The sequence below is a fragment of the Hylaeus volcanicus genome, chromosome 5, assembly GCF_026283585.1.
Source record: "Hylaeus volcanicus isolate JK05 chromosome 5, UHH_iyHylVolc1.0_haploid, whole genome shotgun sequence".
Lineage (NCBI taxonomy): Eukaryota > Metazoa > Arthropoda > Insecta > Hymenoptera > Colletidae > Hylaeus > Hylaeus volcanicus.
In genome coordinates, this window is record NC_071980.1 from 8,235,898 (window position 1) to 8,248,290 (window position 12,393).

General features: G+C 38.4%; 1 protein-coding gene across 2 annotated transcripts; it reads left to right on the forward strand.

Annotated features, from left to right (window-relative positions):
• Positions 1 to 7,697: 7,697 nt before the first annotated feature.
• On the forward strand, positions 7,698 to 10,661 carry LOC128876262 (histone-lysine N-methyltransferase, H3 lysine-79 specific-like). 2 transcript variants are annotated; one of them, XM_054122467.1, is made up of 3 exons: positions 7,698 to 7,969; positions 8,231 to 9,475; positions 9,594 to 9,734. In XM_054122467.1, the coding sequence occupies exons 2-3, from the start codon at positions 8,262 to 8,264 to the stop codon at positions 9,595 to 9,597; spliced, it is 1,218 nt and encodes a 405-aa protein (XP_053978442.1). In that variant the 5' UTR covers positions 7,698 to 7,969; positions 8,231 to 8,261; the 3' UTR covers positions 9,598 to 9,734. The 2 variants fall into 2 exon arrangements, with proteins under 2 accessions (XP_053978442.1, XP_053978441.1); XM_054122466.1 differs by having other exon boundaries at positions 8,231 to 10,661.
• The last annotated feature ends 1,732 nt before the right edge of the window (positions 10,662 to 12,393 follow it).

Consider the following 12,393-nt stretch of genomic DNA (forward strand, 5'->3'; position numbering starts at 1 on the left):
GGGTTGAATCAAAACTGAATCTCTTCAATCGATCTGAAAAACAGGCCGCTAACACGATAGACAGGAAACGGAGGAAACTGTGTGCCGCCAGTGATTTCTATCGTGACGAACCGCCAAATAAAATACAATGAAACCGTGGCAATCCGCGGCGTGTGTATAGCGAATCGTCTGAAAAAACCACCGTGACGGTCCCCTTCTACACACGAGACACGAAAACCGCATCCGAGGCGCGTGACCAGCGGAGCTCGAAGGAAGAGAAATAAAAAAGAAAATGAGAAATAAAAAAAAAAGAAAAGAAAGGGAACACGAAAGGAGTCGATAGCGATGACGAAGACCAGGGCCCCGCGTCTCGTCGCCCTTTTTCAAATCGTGCGCAATCACCTTTCGCAGCGAACTCGGGGTGTCGAAAGCGACGAACCCCTGTATCATTATCTTCTAATGCCAGCGGCATTGTGTCAGCGCGATGAAAGGAGACACGTCTGTCAAAAAACGGGGAAAAGGAAGAATCTGAGAGACGGACGAAAAATGATAATGCCCCCGTCGATCTCGATATTCTCTTCGACATGTTTCTATCTTCTATTCGGGGATGAGGGGTACTTGCAAATTTCCAAAATGGCAGCTTTTCGACTACTACGTTTTAAGAATGTTCTCAGAAAATCGATGCGAGCATGTGTACGTGTAATTCAGCGTTGAAACTTTAAATAGGTTCTTCTGAAAACTGCATGTTTCACATCGATGAGCAACATTTCTAAAAAACGATTGAACCGATTTACTTCAAATTTTACTCCGCGAAATAGTGACTTTTAAATTTAGATATCCGCCATTTTTCTAAACATGAATGTTCTCTCGGATGCTACTGTCAAGTACTAGTTTTAACATTATTTTAAAGAAATCCCTAAGAGGTCATGCGACTTTAAATAATTTAACTATAAAAAAAAAAAACGAAAAAAGCAAAGAGGACGTCGTGAATTCAGAAATTCTCAAATCTCAGAGCACGAGTATCCCGAGAGAGAAACGATCGAAAAGCTGAACGAGAAAATTTGCCGTTCCTGGATGGCGAATTCATTTCAAGGTAACAAGACGCGAAGCAAATTCCCGAAAGACCCGGAAACACGGGAATACCGTCGAGGAACTTGAACATCGCGGTATTAGCGTTGGAAATGAGACTTCCTCGCGCCCCGTAATTCAATCTCGATTGTATACAAGCGTCTTGAAAATGATCAATAACGGAACATTAATCTTAATCCGTGGACAGTTAGAAGAAAGGTACGGTCAGCACTTTGATTTCGCTTTGATTGCCTGCGCTCGCGTGGAAATCAGCACGACAATGGCCGATGTACTTGCTGACTCGTACAAATTATTCCACGCCGCCGTGGCGCATGATTAGCATCGTTATAGTATTGTGCGTAACAAAGATGTACGAACGTACAATGAGGGCGGTAATCAGTATTGTTGGGATTTCTATTACCGTCGTCGTTGTTTGCGTCGCGCGGATACAGAGAACACGGCAGCGTTCGTCGTCGCCGAGGCTCCTCTATCAGGTGAGCTTTTTATCCGTCGTTTTCAACTCGCTTTTTACGGTTAACGAACTCGTTAGTACGTCGCCGCGTACGTCGCGGAATTATTCTACAAAACATTCGGGATGCCTGCCTGTCGGTACGAAATTATGCGACGAATCGTGAAAAAAGTTTCTCGTTTTGCGACTCGCCCCGTGCATCGGGGAAAAATGATTCATGCGACTCCGCGTCTGCCATGCTACCGTCCCGACTCGTACGTGTCTTACCGTTGAATCTAAATTGTCGACGAGTTTTATACTCGAGTTCTTTCAACGAGCTTGAACGAAAAAAAGAAAAAAAGAAATAGAAACTGAACGGCTTTCAGTAAAATGCTACGAGAAGTCTTCCTGTTCTTGCTTGGATTTGGTCCCGGGGCCTTCGAGAGGAATTCTATACCAAGTCTTACTGTATATAGACTACTATATCGAACACTCGTGCATTAATACAAAAGTGTCACAGAAAATGAATACAAAAACCTAGAACACCTACGATCGGTGACTTATTCGCTCAGAATATAAATATAAAATAAACTACTACTTCGATAACAAAAATAAAATGTATAGATCCCAGCCCAATGCTTTACCTTCTCATATTATTTACGATCAAATACAAAACAATCGGTAAAATTGTCCTACCATCGTTCAAAGTGACGACTACCAAAAAGTGTGTCGTTAATTGGCGCATTCACCGTATCAAGTACGACTGTCTTTCACGAATACCGTTCCACCGGGCGGCGGTATGCAAAATCTCGACTACGCTCGCGCAATTAACGATATACATGGGCGTACGATGCATATATTCATCATACGTCGAGTAGGAGTGCGTTGAAAGGGTGGTAGAAATCCGCAACGAACGGAAGACAAGAGATGCTTCGAGATCCGACAAAACGAAATGTTTGGCCGTGGAAGAAGAAGCCGGCGGGTATAATGGATATCTTTATTATCGGAGGGAGAGGCAAAGCCGATTGGAGTCGGGAGGAGAGACGGTCGTGGTATCGCCGGTCCCGGTCCCAGTCGACGACGTTTCTCCTATACCGGACCGGCAGAACTTCGGTCCAATTGGTCCGCCCTCCCTCCCCGACATAAATATTGATGAAAACGATACATTTATACGCGAACGACAAGTCCATCCGCGGATAAAAAGTCGAGAGATTTATCGGGATACGGCCCCGCGACGACAGCCATTTCTGCACCGATCATACATCAAGCGGAGCCTCCAGGCCAATTCCGATCATCGAGCCGATCCTCATGCGATTCCTGTTTCTAGAGCGATCCACGATCGCGATTCGTTCAAGAGTGTCATTTTTGGGAGGTTTCTAACCTTGTTTCCCTTGCCTGGAGGAGGTACACTAAAATCAAACCCCTAATTCGTTCTTGTATGTATTCATAACTCTTTTATTAGGTTGAACTTTACTTTGGAACAGCAAAATTTATTAACTTTTTTTTATTATTTAGTGGCTTTTGATGCCTAGAACTAGGGGTGTGCGGGATTCCCGAAAATATCCGGGATTCCCGAGAATATTCGGGATTCTCGAGTTTATGCGGGATCCCGAGTTTATGCGGGATCCCGAGTTGATTCGGGATTCCCGAGAATACACGAGATTCCGCAAAAATCCGGGATTCCCGAGAATGTACGGGATCTCGAAAATGTTCGGGATTCCCAACAATGTACGGGCTATAGAATAATATCTGGGATTTCCGAAAGTGTTGTTATTCTTGAAAATTTCAGCAATCCGAATGTACGGGATTTCGAAATTCCCGGGAATCCCGAACATTTACGGGATCTCGAAATTCTCGGGATCCCGGAAATTCACGGGAATCCCGGATGTATTCGGGATTTTGAAATTCTCGGGATTCCATCCCGATCCCGGGAGGAATTCCCGTCCCGACCGGGATACCGCACACCCCTACCTAGAACTCATAAATCTAAATTTTAACGTTAGGAATAGGTTTAAAAGTTATTCGTATCTAGAATTGGTACTGGTCAATTAGACTCCAAATCTATTCAGACAGTATTTTCGTAACATGTTTCACCATTTTAATGTCGTTCTCTACCTAATCGATCAACGGAGCATGGATAAAAGCTAATGTGGCATAAACTGTAAGCTCCCTGTTGTACACATTAAGTCATTCTGCATTGTCTAAAGAAGTATTTCGCAGGATTTAAATGAATTTTTCGATAAAGACGGAAGGTTTCATTAGTAGAAATATTCGAATACCCTGGACACGCACAGCGTAGCGACCATAAAACCTGAGGAATCTAGCGATTCGTGAGAATCGTGCACTTCGGTCTGGCAGGGTTCTAAGCCAACGTAACGCACCGTATCATCGTAACACGCAGAATTCTTGCAATCGTGCATATTGTTTCGCGGAAACAACTATCCAACCAGATCGCGTATTCATCCATTACTTCATCTTGGTCTGGTGCCTACGTTCTTGCAAGAGAACGCAAAACGTCGGAAAATGAAACTAATTCTACCAGGTAATTCTTCCATCTAGGTAATTTCACTTTCTTTTCTTTTCTTTTTCATTATTTATAAAATCTCAACGATTACGCGTTCTTAATTTTTTGGTGGTTTTTTTATATATTTATATATTTTTCTCGGTTAAAAATATTGGTTACAATTATCCTAGAAAAAAATACGTAGTTAATGTTAACAGAGGATACTTTATTTATTTTGCTATACTATTTGATATGATATTTAATTACTATACCAATTAGTAAAATTCATGTAACAAAATTTGTACTTCCTTCACTTTAATTTTCGAAATTTCTTGAATTTTTCTCAGTTCTTTATAGTGTTTACTCATAATTTACCGCGCACTTTTATGTATTCAATATTATACCAACAATTTTGATTTTATATTTGCTGACAATCTAATAATAGTCATTCGAACGACGGCTAGAAACACATGACTCAAAATAAATAAATAAATAAATGCCTGATTTAGTAATAAAATTAATTTATACACTCGTAATAATTTACATGAGAAATAAAAATGAAGGTCTTAAAATTGCCAAATTATCGTTCTCGTATTACGAAGATAGTCGCGCGAAATAAGAAATAACCGAAAGGCATGACTATTAAAGCTATAATTAGTTGATTCGATATAAAAGGAAGACGATGATAACGGTTTCGACGCGTCGTTAGTTACGTCATAGCCGAACTCGTTAATAGGATACTCAATTAAGTCGACGGGGTAGTTATGAAAGGAAAACGAAACGAACTGTCGATTGTGCTTAGGAGTATTTCTTTTACTCGGCTCGCCAAGTGTTTTGCAAGCATCATTAGAACCGGTTCCGCAGAACGCGTGGCGTCGAACGAAACGCGCCGGGGAATTATTTAAGACTTTAATCTCGCTAATTTAATAGCCGAAGCTTCCCGGCGAAAAGAAAAACTTCACGAAAAAAAGCGACGCGAGCAAAGTCGAACACCGCTCGCGTTAACTTATTTTCGCGTTGATTTAACGCGTGTACTGCCACGCTAAAATTTCCACCGCGATTGAATTTTATTTACTAACTATCGGGGACTACGTAATCAAACATTTATCGTGGTATTTATTTTTGTAACTTCGCCGAAATTCAAGTATTTCATACAAATTCATTTACTTTGGCATTTAACTTCCAAAATTAATTTCTTTTAGTTCTTCGGTAAAAGCCACTGTCACCCATATACGGGTGACATGGCGATGAACGTGTTAACGCATGTATCAGAGATACAGTGGCTCGAAAAAGTATTTATACACCCTAGTCTTTTTTTAAATTAATGCCACATACAATTAATTTCTGAAAGAGGAACGATAGAATTCAAACAGAAAACAACCGACTCGAGAGAGTTAAATACCTTATCCCCCATCATAGACAAAGTTGTAAACAAAGTAAGAAAGTGTCGAAACATTCAAATTACTAGCTGCGCATACCGCAGGATAGGGTGGCGACGAAACAAGGAGAAAAACCCATAACAAGAAATTCATAAAGACGTAAAATCGCGATTCACGATCGAAATGGAAATACGTTAAAGAATCATCACGGCCGTCAGCTATTTCTCGCGAGTAATTGTGTTAGGTGATGGGTTACGATTCGTGGAGCGTAATTTACGAGGGGATCCCCCGTCGGTTAACCGAACGCGGTTACAGCGCCAAATTCGAATGCAGAGCGAGTCGCGACGGAATGTTGGCAGGTTCTTTTCGTCCCGGCTTGACAAAATCATTAGGGGACTAAATCCAATAAAGGGGTCTGCGCCCTACCCGTCCAGGCTCCGGCCGTAAGAAAACATTCTCGGTGAGGCGATCGGTCGCATCGTAATCGGCATCAATGGTATCCCTACGCGAAACGGCGCGACGATCGTTCGATACTTTATCTACAAACATGTTGCCAATCCACGATACTTTACATCTAGTATCACCCTCGGTTTTACCATCCTCGCATACTTTCCCGAACTTTTACTTGCCATAAATGCATAAACATTCGCAGTCCAACTATTACCGTAACAGAAGAATTGAAACAACATTTAACAAGGGAGAAATTCTAAACATTTTATACGATGCAAAAATCAACCATTTCAAAATTACGTAACTCCATTTATCTTGTTTCAAAATACTGTCGCTTGTTCATATAAAAAAAAAAAAAAAGGTTATTTTTGATCTCAAAACAACGTAAGCAGAATCGTCGCCGGGATCTCCGACTATTTCTGCCGGATACGCAAAACACGAACACCCAATTATTTCCTTAAATGCCACTCCGATATCGAATGGGGAATCGGGTCGATCGGTTCTCTCGCTATATTACGCGAAACTAATAAATCTTTCTCGCGGTGGATACGCACGTATCGTTTCTTACGCGGTCCGTATCTTCCCGTCGTTCCTGGAACGGTGGCCCTCGATCATACACCATTAATTATCAACACAATGCATGCGGATTAGGTTTTTCTGTAACCCGGGGGAGGAGGGAGAGGAGGGCGCCGAAAACGTACGCGCGCCCGGCGCAGGATCTCCACGTCACCGGACGTCAACTCTAAATGGAAATGTCTTAATTATCAGAGCACGTAGTGCCCGACAAAAAGCATCGTCGGACCTCTCCCTGAACGGTCCCATCGCGGCGCTATACGTCCATGACGCTCAAGTTAAGATTCTCATGCGAAGTGGATTGGGCATTCGGATGCTGTGTAAGGCATCGTGCGTTCTCTCTTTGCCACCAAAAGCGATAACATTTATTGACGGCGAGCAAAGGAACGAGCTCAAAACGGTACGCCACGTTAAAGATAGTATAGGATCTTCCGTTAAAAGGTTTCGTTTGAAATTTCGCGGCATTTTATGTCGAATGTACCGTCCGTTGCTGGATAGTTGGCGAGGGTCCGCCGAACTAGAGACTGAGGGGCAGAGGATTACACTAAGAGAATATTATTTTGTTTAATGGATTAAATTTATCTGGTTTGATACTATAATAAATAGAAATGTTGCTAATTATTAAACTATTTAATTTAAAAGAAAAAAGTAAAAACATAAAAATAATACATATTTATTCTAATAACATCATATTATTTAACAATATATGTATTTAATACAAGTATACTTATATATAAATCCAAACCAGAAATTAATTTTGTGAAAGGGTAAAGATAAAACAGGAGAACGTTAAAGTTCTACCTTATCAACGGTAGACAATGCCTGACAAACCTAATCAATTCTTCAAAATAAAGTTACTATAGATCTTGTTTAGCATCATACTATACACAATTACGAAATTCAATATACGTTCCTTTCATTAATTCAATTATTTCTCTTTAACTTTTCAGCAACCTATAAATTTTACTTCACATATTCTTCAATAAAGCAATCTGATTCAAATGTATTCTTAGCCATTCACAGGGGAAAAGATCGTGGTTTCGAATAGGATCTAAATAACTATCATAAAAAGAACGTAACGACGCGAATAAATGATTTTTAAGAGCAAGCGGATGACTGTGTTTTCAAATGTTACGCGCTTGTATCATTCCTCTACGCATGTGCACCGTTTTAAAATTGCATTTTAAATCATTTTCCGCTATTGGTCCATTCGTTTTCATCACTCCGTGCGAAAAACATTGACCCAGGTTTTCAGAGCTATGGGAATCAGCCAATGGTTGCCCGTACTTTTTGCGCAAGTGCAATAAGCGCAGTCGATGCGAACAAACCTAATGTCGAACGACGTGGATAGACGAGCGGTAAATAGCTCGACGTGCGAATTAATTTCGTGTAACGACAAGCAGCCGAATTTATGGATATTAACTCAACCTGTCGGCTATATTATATTACCATGTGACGCACAAGGAAAAGATAACGGCTGAAAGTCTGCGATTTGCAGCAAACATTGAACATGTTCTAACACTTGTAGTATCATCTTCGGATCAGCTGTCATCAGCAGACGATACACAGGTGAAATTTACTCTTTAATTAATACTCTGTTATACTATCCATTAAATCATCTTAACATTTTCTTCCAAATGAAGATACCAAATACAATAATTTTCATTTCTACAACTAATCTTTTACCTAATTAATATTTGTATATTATCATTTAATATTCCAAATATTATGACAGAGATTCTACGATTTATATTTACGATTATGTTACAAAATTGTATTAGAATGTGTAAACTTTCAATTTTAATGTGCCTATGCTTTTTGACTTTTTAGTATCTGCTGCCGTTTACTGGATCGTAAGGTCATGGAATTAAGTGAAACCAGTGTACAAATAAGAGATTGTTCCATAGACTTTATTCCCGTTTATGTTAAGCAAGAGAACGATGAACGTGAGACAGATTTCAATGAAGTTGAGATAATTAACGCGGCTCAACATTTTTGTGCTATCGAAATTAAAGAAAGTAAGAGATACGGTGCAGTTATCGAAGGCAAAGAATCAAATACAAATAGTAAAGATTATATGCAAAATGCAAGCTTAAATAATTTAATCTCTACATTAAATCCCATAGAACAAAATGAAAATTACAATATTAATGGCATTTTGAGTGGGTCAATGTATTTGCAGAATTTAGACTATGAAAATGTGAATATAGAAATACAAAAGCCGACGAGTCAAATTTCAGAGATATTTATCGATCATAACGAACAAATACAATCAGCTAATTATAGTATTTCTGCAGTTACTATACCAAGCGAGCTTCTAGGACTAAATCTTAATATAAAAAAGGAAGATGAACTAGATCAAGAAACAGTTTACACCACAGAATGGTTGTGTAATGTAGACAACGAAAGCAATCTTCGATCGAATCCTTCCAAAAATGCCAAGAAACAGGTAGAAGTCCCTATCAATATCGAAGCTACAATAACACCAGTAACAGAAGAACAGAACCAAACGTCGGAAAATGGCAATAACGTGAAAACTAAGGAAAGTAAACATGAGAGATCTAAAAGACAACTGAAAATAAGATCTTTACAGGATTATAAAGAAAAACTACGACGAAAAGCAGAGTGTATGAGAGAGAAAAGAAAAAAACTGTATGAACAAGAAAGCGAAGAACAACGCCTAGAGAGATTAGCGAAGGAAGCAGCGAAAAGACGAGAAATGAGAATGTATTATGAAACTCCGGAACAAAGAAGAAAAAGATTAGATGCGGAAGCAGCAAGAAAGAGAGAGTACAGAATGTACAATGAAACGCCAGAAGACAGAAGGAAGAGGCTCGATCGCGAAGCGGAGAGAAGAAGAATGAAACGGCTTTCGTTATATGCTACTGAAACTCCTGAAGAAAGGAGGGAGAGACTAAACAGAGAATCTGCGAAACGAAGAGAGGCTCGACTGAATCAGTATGCTAAAGAAACTCAAGAAGAGAGAAAAGAAAGATTAAGGAGAGATGCCTTGAGAGTCAGAGAAATGAGATTTACTAGATCTGCTATAGAAACGGAAGAGGAGCGCAGGCAAAGGTTAGTAAAAGATGCTATTCGAAAAAGGGAGGTAAGAATGCATGGAGGCTACTCGGTGAATAATAATTTCACTGAACTTCAAACGGTTCGCAATTTTGAAGAATTAAACAATGTGCAGATAAAGGAGAATCCTGATAATCAATTGGGAGGTCATTATTTGAGCAACTGGATGATGTGGTTCCAGAATTCGTTAGCTCAGCCAGTTCATATAGGAGAACAAATCGGCAAACCTCGATTAGAAAATAATGGATAAAGATTTTTATACGTTTATAGTACTGTACATATGGTTTCTGAACATTCGCATACACAATAGAACTATACAGTGGCTGAACCATCTGTATTTCATATAAGCTTTTGATACAACATTTATGCTTGAAATACAGTGACAAAATGTAAAAAAGATACTGCAGCTCTTGCAACAACATAATGTTAAATACGTAAGATATATTAGCAATAGTTATTGTATACAATAGTTCTCGACTTACACGGTCAATTTGTTCCAAAGTTTCTTTCATAAATTGAATTGTATGAATAATACGAGTCGAACAATGCACACACACAATATGTATAAGAATATACATAGCGACACAAGTGTAAATCTCCGGATTCGTGTAACTCGAGAACTTACTGTAGGGTGCAACATAATTTGTCATTAATTATGATTACAATATTGTACCTTGGTAAGAGTGTAAAAACCTGTTATTTTGTATATTTATATATATTGTAGAGAATTTACCAATTAATAGATAATGCACACCCTTGATATATTCAGTGCTATTGAATTTCATGTGGTAATTTAAAAGTATGTAAAGCTTTTGTCCCCTTAAAAGATGTACAAAGTATAGTAAAATTATTGTGATGTTATATTATTCAATGCAAATAGAAGAAGATTGTTGAAGTGTTAATATTGTAAAAAATTAAAATTGTATGTTCGAGAGATGACAAAATAATTCTTAACAGTGCCTTTTGTTCACTGTTTTACAAAAGTAATTTTTAATGTGATTCCAGCAATTTATACATGTGTGCATCATTTAGGCACGAGTGAATATTGAATGATTCTGATTAAAATGTGACTGTTTCCCAAAATACGTGAATGTACATTATTGTAATGTAATTTTTTCTACAGTTCCTTTGTATTAAAAAATACAAGAAAACATATTGTCACGTACTTTTATCAAATTTCTTAACTATCCCTATTTTTAGCTAATTTAAAATTGAATAATTTTCTTCCAATTGACACATTGGATAATGATGACGAAACTAAAGCTAGTGACATCATCAAATTTTGGGCTCTTTATATGTCGAAATACTAATTCAAAACACGAGAATTTACTTCTAATCGGTCGCGATCAATATTCATTATACGCAACACTAATGGCATTCGTGATTGGTATTTATACGCAACACTACCCAGAAAGAAAACGCGAAAAATACTAATCAAAGCAACTATCCTGGAAACGAACACGATTCAGATTTTTATTTCGCAACACTAATGCAAAACGCGAGTTGCCCAATTGACAACATGATTGGGAGATTAGAGGAACAAAATAGCATGCGACTCACGATTCGTTGCTATGTTGATAGACATCGTAGTAGCTCAGCAACTCCGAAGACATCGTAGTAGCTCTGCTAGACTCACGAACCCTGGGGTGAGGTGTGAAGAATTTGCAAAACAACACAAAACATAACGATCAATTTCTGTTGTCGTAATTTTGGAGATACCAATTTATAATGTAATAAAGAATTCATAGATACTTACATTTCCTATTTGTTAAGCATCGCTCAAAACTCCTCTTCAACGATGCACCGACTCTAACACCGGTATCGAGCAATTTTAGTTGAATAAATAGAATAAAAAATTAGAAAGCTACTAACGCGACCGAAGATTATAGTCGGCGAACAACCGTGACTATACCTCGCGATAGAAAATTTGAAAGAGCCGCGATGCTCTGGAAAGAATTTACAAAACGCAATAAACACTCAATCTATTTCGCGTGTACCTAAATTGTAAACAAAAATCTACTCGATGCCAGTTCGCATCGAAACAAATAAGAATAGAACCGCATTGCGCGCGATCACCAAATTTCTGAAAGAAAGATTAGGATAGGAGACTGCATAGCTTCACTACACTCTGCAAACATCAGGCGCGAAAAATCTGTAAAGAAGCATAAAAGAAAATAAATTTTGGCGGTTACAATTTTAGAATTAAAAACGAAATTGTAATATAGAGTACATACAGTCACTGTAAGAATATTCGTACAGCAACCAATTTAAAATAAATGGTTCCTCTACGAATACTTATTACACTGACTGTATACAGGTTCAATTTATTAAGCATGATCCAATACTCCTTTTCGGTAATACATTGACTATAAAGTCGACAATAAACAATTTTGAAAATATACATAACTAAAAGAAACAGTATTAAATACAATCCATGTTCGTAGCCGTCGAACCAAATGTGACTGCGTGATTGAGCAAACAAAACAAACAGCGATGCTCGAGAATAAATTTACAATACGCAGGAAATGCTAACTGTACCTTGCGTATGCCCATGTGTAAACGAAACTCTGCCCGATAGCTTCGAAACAAAGAATACTACGCAATAAGGTAGTAAACACTGGCTTTAGCGTCCTCGGTAAGAATTTCTGTAAGAGAGAGGGAGACAGAAGATAAACAACACGAAGCAAGCACACCCGGTGCTCGCCTAGTATGTTTTGTTTTTTCTTTGTTATTCGCAGAAATACTGCCTTCCCAGAATTACGATAATCTGTTGTCCCATGTTATTGAAACTCGATATCTGTAACTGTCAAAGTTAAACACTCTCAACGAATTCAAATATCTCAAATTCAGTGAAAGAATATTACGTTCAAATATAATAAGAAGTGTTACATTTAGAATTTTCATTACTAGAGTTG